Genomic DNA, 12,324 nt, shown 5'->3' with positions numbered 1-12,324 from the left:
GCAGAAGTCTGGCGATGTTATATGTTTGGAGAAAGAGGTGGAAGAGCTTAGGGATGTCAATGCATCTTCCAAGGAGTCTGTAAGGAAGTTACAGGAACAATTGTTGTTAAACACATCTTGGGAGGAGGAGGTGAAATCAGCCAAGAGTGAGATTCTGAATATGCAGGAGAAGCAGAAGCTGGATGAGAAGAAGATAGCTGACTTGGAAGAGGAGAATGAGGTTCTTCGTCAAGAAGCAAAGTTGTTGGCAGATCAGAAGGCGAGGTTGAAGACAGACTATTCTGCTGTTATTACTCAGGTTATTCCACATGTTTGCAAGCAGGCTATCCGCAGCAAGGAGTTGAGCGAGTTGGTTGGTGAGGTTGTTCTTGCTAGCAAGCTTGAAGAAAGGTTTAAATTGTTGACTGAGTTGTCCCAGCAAGGCAAGCTCAAACTTAGCAGCTATCCAGAGTATACGGATCAGGCTACGGCCCTTGTTGATGTTGCATGTGCTCGCTATACCGATGCTGATCTTAATTATGTCGCCTCTGTTGCTACTCACTCCGATGCTAAGCCTGTGGAGCTTCTTGCTTTGGTAGCGGAACAATGATCTTGGTAGTCTGTTTATGACCTTCTTTTGATGTGATGATCTGTACTCTAATTACTTTGTGTTAACGTACTTTTACCAGGCCTGCGTGCCTGTTGATTTGGGGCTATGTTGCCCGTGAACAATTTCTGTGTGATGTTAGATTATCGTACCTGTTTGCTTGTTACTCTACTTATTACCTATGCAGGTTGCTTATTTTGCTTTATGATTGATTTTTGCCTGCATAAGTACTTGCCTATTTGTGGAGTACTTTGCAATAGCTTGGATACACCTCTTGGGTTACCTTATTGCTAGAGTTTAACAAATATTCTTTTTGAGAATATTTTGCAATAGCTTCGGTGTACCTCTTTGGATACCTCTTGCTTATTGCTAAGTTTTTATAAGTATTCCTGTTGGGAATATTTTGCAATAGCTTCGGTATACCTCTTGGGATACCTCTTGCTTATTGCTAAGTTTATATAAGTATTCCTCTTGGGAATTTTTTGCAATAGCTTAGGTATACCTCTTGGGATACCTCTTGCTTATTGCCAAACTTTTATAATTATTCCTCTTAGGAATGTTTTGCAATAGCTTCGGTATACCTCTTGGGGTACCTCTTGCTTATTGCTAAGCTTTTATAAGTATTCCTCTTGGGAATGTTTTGCAATAGCTTCGGTATACCTCTTGGGGTACCTCTTGCTTATTGCTAAGCTTTTATAAGTATTCCTCTTAGGAATGTTTTGCAATAGCTTCGGTATACCTCTTGGGGTACCTCTTGCTTATTGCTAAGCTTTTATAAGTATTCCTCTTGGGAATGTTTTTCTTAATGAGTATTACAACATTCACGCTAGATGTTTCCAAAAGATAGTAGGATTTCATTCAAATTTCTTGTGGTGGGAAGCGTATAAGTTTCGACTACCCATTACAAGTTTTCCTACTTACATGCGACTAGAAATCTAAAAGTAAAACTTTCAAAGGTTTACCCCGTTCCAGGTTCTGGGGATCTGTTTTCCTTCCGTGGTTTCAAGCTTGTATGAGCCGTTCCCAAAAGCTTCGGAGATTACGTACGGGCCTTCCCAAGTCGGACCCATCTTTCCTTCATATTCCACTTTACTAGTGCTGTTGAGCCTTAGGACATAGTCTCCGACCTTGTAAACCGACGGTTTGACTCGCTTGTTGTAATACTTTTCAATTGCTTTCTAGTATGCTGCTTCTCGAATTAACGCAGCCTCCCTCCTTTCCTCCATAAGGTCAAGGTTGAGACAGAGATTTTCCTCATTTGCTTCGAGGTTTGCGGTCCTATTGGTTAGTACCTGTATCTCCGATGGTAATACTGCCTCAGTTCCATAAACCAAACTATAGGGGGTTTCTCCATTACTCCTCTTGGGAGTGGTTCAGTGGGCCCATAGAACTAGGGGGAGTTCTTCCATCCATCCCTGATGGCATTTACCCAATCGTTTCTCAAGACCTTTTAAGATGTCCCTGTTGGTTACTTCGACCTGTCCATTCCCTTGTGGGTGGTAAACGGTGGTAAAAGTTTGTTTTATCTGTAGCTTCTCGCAGAACCCTGGGAATATACCCTCAGCGAATTGTTTCCCATTATCCGAGACGATTTCTTGGGGTATTCCAAACCGACATACAATGTGCTCCTAAACGAACTTTTCTATGTGCTTCCCTGTGGTGGTGCTTAGCGGTTTTGCTTCCGACCGCTTTGTGAAGTAGTCTATTGCGACCACCAACCACTTGTAACCTCCCGGTGCTTCGGTTAGCGGACCTACTAGGTCTATGCCCCACTTAGAGAAAGGCCATGCTGATAACACTGATATCATTTCTTGTTTTAGCTGTTTCTGAACTTTAGCGTGGATCTGGCATGACTCACAAATTCGTAAGAGCGTGACTGTATCTTCGTGCATGGTTGGCCAGTAATACCCCATCCTTAGTATCTTTGCCACTATTGACCTTGGTCCGGCATGGAGTCCACAGATGCCTTCGTGCATTTCCCTGATGATTATCGAAGCTTGGTTCGGCCCAACACAGCGAAGCCACGGGGTGAGGAAAGATTTTCGGTATAAAGCTCCGTTCATTATCTTGTATGATGGTGCCTTGATCCGGATCTTTCTTGCCTCTTTTTTGTCTTCCGGTAATATTCCGAGCTCCAAATATTCCCTTAGTGGCTTCATCCACGTGTTTTCTTCTTCGATGATTCGGTCGTGGACTTCTTGAGCTTCGATGGATCTTTTTCTAACACTTCAACCAACACTTCCTTTGCCAGGTGTGTGAAGGTGATGGAGGCTAACTTGCTCAGAGCATCTGCTTTTTTGTTTTGACTTCTCCTCACGTGTTCTATTGTGAAGCTTCTGAAGCTTTCTACAAGTTCTCTGACCTTCGACAGATAGATTTGTATGATTGGCTGTCTTGCTTCGAAGATACCTAGGACTTGGTTTGCGACGAGTTGCGAGTCTACGAAGGCTTGCAAATGTTCAATTTTCATTTCCTTTGCTATTCTGAGCCCGGCGAGCAGAGCTTCGTATTCTGCTTCATTATTAGTTGTGCTGAACTCGAAACGAAGCGCGTAAGTAAACTCTTGTCCCTCTGGATTAATTAACATATGTCCTGCCCCCGAGCCATCAGAGCTAGAGGTTCCATCAGTGAACAATTTCCATTCCTTCGTTTCAATAGTCGGAGTGATAATTTGTGCGAAGGTGGAGTAGTTTTCTTCATTTGTTTATGTTGTTTCTGCCATGAAGTCTACCAGCACTTGGGCTTTGATTGAATGGCGAGCTTGGAAGTCGATGTTGTGCTCCCCGAGCTCTATGGCCCATTTAGCCATCCTTCCCGACTTTTCTGGCCTCATAAGAACCTGTCTGATTTGCTTGTTAGTTAACACAATAATAGGGTGGGCTTGGAAATACCTCCGTAGTTTCCTCGCGGTGTGAACCAGAGCAAGTGTGAGCTTTTCGAGCTCTGGGTAGTTGACTTCTGCACCTTGTAGGACTCGGCTTACGAAATATATCGGGACCTGTGCCCTTTCGCGTTCTGCCACTAACACCGCACTGATGCATTCCTTGGACGTGGCTAGATAGAGGTACAGTGTTTCTCCTATCTGAGGTGACGTTAGTGTTGGCAAATTAGCTATGTGTGCCTTCATATCAACGAAATCCCTATCAGCTTCCTCGGTCCATGTTATTTTCTTCGCTCACAAGCATCCCTTTAAAACTTTAAGGAAAGGCAATTGCCTCTCAGCCTCCTTGGACAGGAAATGACTTAACGACGCTAGCTTCCCGTTTAAACTCTACATTTCTTTAACCGTTGTTGGGGTTTTGAGTTGTTGGAGCTTGTCTATTTTCTCTGGGTTTGCTATGATCCCTTTCTTGGTGATATAATACCCTAGGAACTTTCCTTCCTCTACCCCGAATGAACACTTCTTGGGATTTAACTTCATGTTGACCGATCGAAGGGTGTTGAAGGTTTCTTGAATGTCTGTCAGCAAAGTGCTTTCTTCGGGACTCTTAATCACCATGTCATCGACATAAGCTTCCAGGTTTCTCCCTAGTTGCTTACGGAAAACTTTGTCCACCAGTCTTTGGTAGGTAGCTCCGGCGTTTTTCAATCCGAAGGGCATTTTCCTATAGCAATATATCCCCTTGCTTGTGAAGAACGATGTCTTCTCCTCATCTTCTTTGGCCATTTGAATCTGATGGTAGCCTTTGTAGGCGTCGAGGAAGCACTTGTACTTGTACCCAGTTAGGGATTCTACCTTCCAATCGATCTCCGGTAGGGGGTAGCAATCCTTGGGGCAAGCTTTGTTGATATTTGTGAAATCGACACACATTCTCCACCCTCCGTCAGATTTCTTCACCATGACTGGGTTAGCAACCCAGGTGGGATATTTTGCTTCTCGGATAATACCAGCCTGGAGCAGTTCTTCAACTTCCTTGCAAGCAGCCTCATCTCTTTCATTGGCAAGGTTTCTTTTCTTTTGATGTATGGGCTCTAGGTGTTTATATTCGTTGAGCTTGTGTTCCGTAGAGAAGGTTGTCCCGTCGATACTGAGCACCCGAGGAATACCTGTCATATCTCTGTATTCCCAAGCGAAGATGTCGATGTTGGCCTGCAGTAGTTTACGAAGCTTCTTCTTCGTTTCCGGAGGTAGTGAACCTCCAATAACTACTTGTTGCTCTGGGAACAGAGGGTTGACGGAGATCTTTTCTTCGTTCGACCCTTTTTCTCGGGTTTCAAGGATACATTCTCCTGGTCTTTCCTCTATTTCCCTGATTGCCATGATAACCTTCTCTCGATCATAGGTGGAAGCTAGGGTACCAATTCCTTCGGGTGTGTAGAACTTCACTAGTTGATATATGGTAGATGCAATTATCCCCATTTTCATCTTGGCCACCCTTCCTAGCAGGATGTTATGCTGTGAGACGGCTCTGACTACTACGAAATCTAGCGTTTCTGTTCTAGATAATGGCGGCTCTCCGATGGTGAAGTCGAGGTCAACTTCTCCGATTGTCCAACATCTTTCCCCAGAGAATCCGATTCGGGGTACCCTTGGTGGACTCAGGCGAGCTTTAATGGCGGGGCTAAGCTGGTCGAAACAATGCTCATACATAATGTCGCATGCGCTACCACCATCCAGGTAAACTCGGTGTACCTCTCTTTCAAAGATTCGCCCGTTGATTGTGACGGGTTTGTCGGAGGGAGTGATGGTATCTAGGGCTGGGAAAGAGATCTCTTCCCAATCTATCACTCCATTCTTTCTCCCCCTTTTGTAAGTTCTTATCTTTTCCACTGCGAAGCATTCTGCAACCGTTAGTATGGCATTGTTTGCATCTGGCTTCTTTTCTTCGGGTATGGGTTCCTGCTTCGGCACCTTCGGGTTGCGTATGCCTTTCACCAAGTGCGTTAGTTTCCCGGACCTAACCGCTTCTTCTATGGCTTGCCTCAGCTGTATGCAGTCGTCCGTTTCATGCCCGAAGTCATTATGAAAGTCACAAAATTTGCTTGTGTCCCTCATCTTTCCCTTGCTGTTTAGCTTCGGTGGAGCTTTGAAAGCTTGGGCTGCCTTCTCGGTAGCTAGGATTTCCTTGGGTGACTTCATCAGCGTTCCAAGGATACCAGAGGTGTTTTCCCTTCTATAAGGGGAGAACCTATTTCGCTCGTTCCTTCGCCCGGACTTTTCTTCACGGTGGCTTGGTTTTTCTTTTCGTTTAAAACCTTGTGTTTCTTCGTAGACGAAGCTATTCGCAGTATCCTTTGCATCTAGCCAAACGTATGCTTTGTCTAGTAACATTTCATAAGTGTCGGGAAGATCTCGGCTGAGATGTTCCACCAATGCTCGCGTTCTGCAACCGTATAAGAGTCCCGAGATCCTTTGCGACTCGGGGAGTCCGGGAATCTGCTGGGTTTCGTCCGTAAACCGGACGAGAAAAGCCCTCGAAGCTTCTCCATCTTTCTGCTTGATGCTGTGGGCAGTGACGTGATTCTTCTTATGTTTCTTTTGCTGGCTAAATTTCGACCTGAAGAGTCGTTTTAGGTCCTCGAAGCTGGAGATAGAATCCTTCGCTAGAGAGTTAAACCAGACTCTCGCATCACTTTTGAGCACATACGAGAACGCGTGACAAGCCACAGCTGTATCCCACCGTGACATTCGAGACGCTCCCTCGAAGATGTTTATAAAATCATCAGGGTCGTCCTTCCCTTCGTAATACCCCAAGTGGGAAGGTATCTTCATCCCGATTGGTAGCGGGTGATTTTGTATCGAAGATACGAAGGGAGTTTTCTGGCTCTTCCAAGGTTGATCTAAGCATCCGCCAGCACTTCCGTTTACTTCGTGATGGAGGTTGTTTGCTGCGGGGGTCCTTCCGATATAAGCATTCTGGAAAGGTAAACTAACCCATGGGCTACCTCCGTTCCAAAATTGCGACCCAAGAGACAACGTAGCGTTTGGCTGAGTTACCAGGGAATGATTCCCGGGGTTGGTAAGACAGTACCGGTGTTGGCTATATTCTGTGGAGCAACGGGAAAAGGGCTCCCGAAGGTATATTGCTGCGTAATTGGTCCTCCTGGGTGGTTCAACGGGACACTGGTGATGGCCATTAAATGAGCTGGCTGTGAAGGTACCGGCTGAAGAGCAGCATTCGGAGGGACTGCCAGTTGTGAGTTCTGGGGTTGGCTAGAAAGAGGGAGGCTTCTGGATGGCCTAGCCTCCATTTCGATTTCTTCATCGACGTCATCACAGTCATACGTCAGTGTTCGCCGGCTGTACAGCTGTCCCTCTTCTCGCAACTTCTTGATAACGGCGCGTATGTTATCATAGTTGTTGAGTATGAAGGTTTTGTCAATTAGCGGCGGTGGTTCAGAGTCACTCCGGTTTGTAGTTATTGGCATAACTGGAGTGATAGGTGTTCGCGTTCTGGTTTCAGGTTGATCTACCTCAGATGGTAGAGAGAAACCGGGCGGTGGATGATCAGATTCCGCCATGATCTTGTGTTTTTCAAACAAAGTAAGTATTGAAGTGGAGTCCCACGGATTCAGTGGAACACTTGTTAGTGGAACAAGGGTATTGAGACCTGATCACTAAATGGATGATATGATGATGAATGTATGCTTGTTGGCAATTCCCCGCAGGTAGTGCGAAGGTATTGCACTTTACGCCGCCAAGATACGAAGGTAAGTCATTGAGAGTGTTTGTGTATGAGTGATTATGACTTGAGTGTGAATGCCTTGTCCAGGGATCATGTCCCTTTTATATAGAGTTAGGTGGTAGCCTTGTTACCAGTTTTCTAGGCGGATTCAGTCTTCGAGGCAATCTCTGATGAGACAAAGGGGACTTTCCCTTCTGCTGACTGTGATCCCTGCTGGTCCAAGAAAGCTAACCTGTAGCATTCCTCTTTTGTCATTTAGCTGTTAGTGGTAACGAGCCTGGTCAACCCGTTAACTTCTCTCTTTCAGTCTAGGTGATCTCGTGACTTTAGGAGAGGTCCTTGTCCATTGGTATCCGTGATCCCTTCGTCAATACGTTCCTTCATTATTATTTCTTCGTATCACTGAAGCGGATTTGCACCAACTTTGAATATTGGGATTCTTGTTTGTTGGCACTCTTCTTCTGTCCTTTGAGCGCCATTATTTGATTTCAAGGGTATCCCGCCCTATGATTTGTATTCGACATATGTATTCTTGTGATCCATCCTTACGTCATCTATCATTGCTAGGCGTGATACCTTCGTTAACGTAGCTTCGTGTATCTTGGCGGGGAGATACACTATCAATATATTTTGTTAATTTCAGTCATGTGCTATCCAGATGAGGATATTTTTATCTTTGGACTTCCTTTTTTGTCATTTCCCCCTTCTTTTTTCTTTTCCCTTCCTCTTTCTTCATTTCATCTTAATCTATAATTTAAAAATCGTAATCAACTCCAAAATCAAAAACCCTAATTAAATATATGTAGAACAACATTAATTTAATCTCACTCAAATCGAAAATTAATTCACCTGTATCTATTTGAAGTACCTTAAGAAAACAAAAGTGATTGTAATTTCTAAAAGTCGATTAATTCACTTGCATCTATTTGACCTACCTTAAGAAAACAAAACCTGAAATCAATTCACCTGCATTTATCTGAACTTGTTTTCAGAGATCTGTGTTGGTGGAAACGGCGACGATGGCGGTGGTTATTTTATCCGAGGACAGTCACCAAATGAGAAAGGGTTGCAGATCCAAAGAATGTTGTTAGAGATTTGATGTTGTAATGAGATGATAATGAAACTATAAACAATCTTTATAATTTCTGAAACGATTTATCATTAGTTATTCTTAGTGAGATTACGCAGCTGGTGGAATTTCAGTGGTTGAATTTTACTAGCAATCGGTTAACCGAATAATCCTTGATAATATTGGTAACATGAAGTTGTTAGAATCTTGGATATGTCAATGAACCGATTTGATGAAAACATTTCTCGAAGTATGTCAAGATTAAGCTTCTTGAATTGGTTAAACTTGTCATAGAATACTTTAAAAGGAAGACAAACACTTAGCTTCAAAGCTTTCATGTAACGACTCAACCCGTTATCTAACCGAAAACACGACCTAAAAAAAATTGGTTCAGTGTATCTGGACGGCGTCCAGCTCTGAAGGACTGGACGCCGTCCAAGCCTTTAACTAAAATATTCTGATCAGTTTTACAATTTACGCGAGCGGAAAAACCCGCTCCCACTTTCACACGAAAACACTTTCACAATATGTTATAATAATTAAAACTAAGAGTTTTCCACAATAAAACCGAGTTTTACGACATCGGGCCCACATTGGCCGTTTTACGACTTTCGTACAAAATACAAGTTTTTGACCACGTGAGTTTTAATACAAAATAAAGACCGAGCATGGCGATTGGGGATACGCTACCCAAACCTAATCAATCCAAAAGCACGTCTTCTAAAGCAACCTACGTGAGTCCACTAGTTCACACGCTTAACCGAACCACCGCATCCATGCAAATCTATAAAAATGTAAACAACGAGAGGGTAAGCTAACGCTTAGTGAGTGAGAATATACTACATACATATATATGCATAAAATGGACACGCCACGTAATAATAAACAAATAGCACATACCGGAGCATCCAAGCATAAAGGCAAGCTAATCTAAGCATACCATACAATCGTTGTACAACAAGCTAAAGTAACAACAATATGAGTACACCGACGACGATATGTACCATGCCAATAAGCTACACCCGGAGGGTTAGCTATAACACAACAATACCGCCCAAGGTTAACCCTTTAACCCAAAACCAAATGAAGATTGGCCGAACTACACGAGCCTTAGTAAATCCGCATCCACAAGAGACTACTATCTTCAATATCACAACAACATCGAGGTTGGCCGAACTACACGAGCCTTAGTGAATCCGCAACCACAAGAGATCACTACCTCAAAAAGATGACCGAATCTACACGCGTCATCGTGAATCCGCATCCACACACGATCCACTTCCCACATCAAAACCCACGGTCACGGGATTATAAAATCCATCACATCGGGGTTATTCACATCACAACACAACACCAACCCTTCGCCATTGGGGTTATACAATCCACATCACAAGCACATGTGATAACGTACACACAAAGTGTGCACCTCGCCAAAGGTGGTCAACCAAAACGCACAACCGTGCCAACTGGACCTATACACAAGACCATCAAATCCACCTATATGTGAAGTGAGCTCTATAACCGAGAACCACTTCACCTGACCCGCACCCATCCTACACATACATATGCACATAGGATATTAACACTCACATTGTCTTCTTTGATGAATGTAACCGAATAATCCGCAACTCGCCAATGGAAAGTACCTATTCCATTATCACAATACAAATAACACAATTAGGGTGGACTTACAAACCAACCCAATTGATACTTAGTGCAATTTCGACCCAATTGCACTTCCAAGCACAAAACCGCGTCCAAACCAACCAATAATCACTAACACAAGTGAAAATGGTCTTAATACGCCAATTAAACCCGACCACAAGTGTTAAACACTCATCTTGCCCAATTTGACACATAAACCCTAATTTTGACCCATTTCAAAATTAGTCAACCAAATACCCCCAAATGGGTTCCAACACTTCCATAATCACTAACACTAGTGATTTTACCCATTATCAAAGCCTAACCATGGCCAAAACGTCAACCAACCCAAAACCCGCCAAGTGACAAGAATAACTAGTCACCATAAACCCACTTCATCATCAAAAAGGGTTTCACAACTAATCAAGCTCAAACCCTACTTGAATATCAAATCTAACAAATGAAATTCGGAGTTTGAACTTACCAATACTACCACAACGTAGCCGTGAATGAGATGAACAACTTTAAAACCCGAGCTTTGGCGAGAATCCGACTCCTTCTTCTCCAAATCAAGCTCTCTCTCTCTCTCTCACTAAAAGTGAGTTTCTCTCAGTAGGGTTTGAAGAGAGTGTTTGTGTGGGTGAATGAGATCCACAAATGGCCAATGGATCAGCTTTGAAGGCTTCAAACCGACACCCAAGTGAAATTACCAATTTGCCCCTTTTTAAAACAAAACTACCATCTGGCCCGTCAGCACATTTGGACGGCGTCCAGAACGTGGGACGGCGTCCAGCACAAAAGGACAGGACGACGTCCAGTAAACGGGACGGCGTCCCATTGAACTGAAACAGGAAACAGGGTCTTACAACTCTCCCCCACTTAAATTGGATCACGTCCTCATGATCTTCACCGCTTAATCAACCCGACCAACTCTCAATGGTCCTCAAACATACGTTCCAATACGACTTCCACCACACGTATCATTATCCCGAAGATTATTCCATTTACCAAATACACACTTACACGCATTAGGGGACATGCAATGCACACAACATTCGAAATCTATAACGATCACTTAGAATATACGGAACCACCATGTATTCTTCTAACTCCTATAGGCAACTCTTCTCCATGAATCGCCTTTACCACTAAATCGTCATCCACAATTTATCAAATCTACAAATCCGAGCACCAAAATCTTGCTCAATCCCTCACATCGGGAAAACTCATCCAATCTCGAACCGAGATATCATCCCTTTAGCATACCATTACCAAGTAAAATGCTAAAGTAACCACATACCAAAATAAGGTCAACCATCTAAATCGACGAATACTGAATAAAAGCGAATCCTACGGATTACACTTACCACTTAACATCCCTTGTAGTGCGCAATACGACCAATACACAACTATCACAAATCGTAAGCAAACGACTAAATCCGCTAGCGTCCAAAACGACTATGGAAATGCAAATCCCAAGGTGTACAAAATCGACTATTGTCACACCCGTAACAATGTGTGAGCGAAACACGGCTATCGCATCACTAATCACACAACATGGTCCTCACGACCCCACCATTGGTGTATAAACAACCAATAGTTCTCAATACTAACCACATGCAGGCTGGCCAAAACTACACGCGCCGTAGTGAATCTGCACCACACGCGACTCACCACCTCCACCGCAACAACAACCGGGATTGGCCGAGCTACACGCGCCCTAGTGAATCCGAACTACACAAGAGGCACTATCCTAATAGAATGACCACATCCACACGTTTCATTGTGAATCTGAACTACACGAGACTCACTTCCTCAATAAGATGACCGAACTACATGCGTCATCGTGAATCCGCACCACACGTGATTCACCTCACAAATCTCAACACAAGAATGGTACTCTCATTCCCCATCGGTACTCGCATTTCTCGATATCGTTATACCATACCGATATAGCACTACTCCCAAGGTGAAGTTAGCGGACCACGTCAACGGTCATAACCCACCAATCACACACGCTCTTTTGGCCTCATACAACGAGTAGTGTAACATCGCGCACTGCTACACCATAGTGAATCCTAACATAATACACTAACCATCAACACACGCTCTTTTGGCCTCGATCACAACGAGTAGTGTAACATCGCGCACTGTTACACCATAGTGAATCCTAACGGATTACACTAACCATCCACCCCAAACCAATATCCATTAGTGTACTTAACACCGCGTAACACTAACTCCCAGGTGGTGTCTTAACAACGCGACTAACCCACCCAAGTAAATCCATCATACATCTACGCGCATCATACGTACGCGTACATAATGCCATAATAATCGAGCAAGAACCACCTATATCGCACATAGGCACAAGACAATAATTCTCTAGAAGAGAATTC

The 12,324-nt window shown here is 43.7% G+C and overlaps 2 protein-coding genes across 2 annotated transcripts; both read right to left on the bottom strand.

Annotated features, from left to right (window-relative positions):
* Nucleotides 1–1,764: 1,764 nt before the first annotated feature.
* On the bottom strand, nucleotides 1,765–2,745 carry LOC139868174 (uncharacterized). The gene is made up of 3 exons (XM_071856507.1): nucleotides 2,316–2,745; nucleotides 2,016–2,132; nucleotides 1,765–1,898 (listed from the first exon to the last, which is right to left on the bottom strand). The coding sequence occupies exons 1-3, from the start codon at nucleotides 2,743–2,745 to the stop codon at nucleotides 1,765–1,767; spliced, it is 681 nt and encodes a 226-aa protein (XP_071712608.1).
* Nucleotides 2,746–3,857: 1,112 nt separating this feature from the next.
* On the bottom strand, nucleotides 3,858–7,048 carry LOC139868172 (uncharacterized). The gene is made up of 2 exons (XM_071856506.1): nucleotides 6,525–7,048; nucleotides 3,858–6,426 (listed from the first exon to the last, which is right to left on the bottom strand). The coding sequence occupies exons 1-2, from the start codon at nucleotides 7,046–7,048 to the stop codon at nucleotides 3,858–3,860; spliced, it is 3,093 nt and encodes a 1,030-aa protein (XP_071712607.1).
* Nucleotides 7,049–12,324: the final 5,276 nt, after the last annotated feature.

This window comes from Rutidosis leptorrhynchoides, chromosome 9 (genome assembly GCF_046630445.1).
Source record: "Rutidosis leptorrhynchoides isolate AG116_Rl617_1_P2 chromosome 9, CSIRO_AGI_Rlap_v1, whole genome shotgun sequence".
NCBI classification, from domain to species: Eukaryota; Viridiplantae; Streptophyta; class Magnoliopsida; order Asterales; family Asteraceae; genus Rutidosis; species Rutidosis leptorrhynchoides.
Note: the sequence above shows the minus strand (reverse complement) of the source record. Positions and strands in the feature narration are given on the sequence as shown.

Coding starts and splice junctions, on each gene's coding strand:
- LOC139868174 (XM_071856507.1), bottom strand. CDS start 2,745: ATGAAGCCACTAAGGGAATATTTGGAGCTCGGAATATTACCGGAAGAC. Junction 2,133..2,315: donor GCTAACCGAAGCACCGGGAG/GTTACAAGTGGT, acceptor GTATATTCCCAG/GGTTCTGCGAGAAGCTACAG. Junction 1,899..2,015: donor AGGTCTTGAGAAACGATTGG/GTAAATGCCATC, acceptor GAACTGAGGCAG/TATTACCATCGGAGATACAG.
- LOC139868172 (XM_071856506.1), bottom strand. CDS start 7,048: ATGGCGGAATCTGATCATCCACCGCCCGGTTTCTCTCTACCATCTGAG. Junction 6,427..6,524: donor ACCCCGGGAATCATTCCCTG/GTAACTCAGCCA, acceptor TTATATCGGAAG/GACCCCCGCAGCAAACAACC.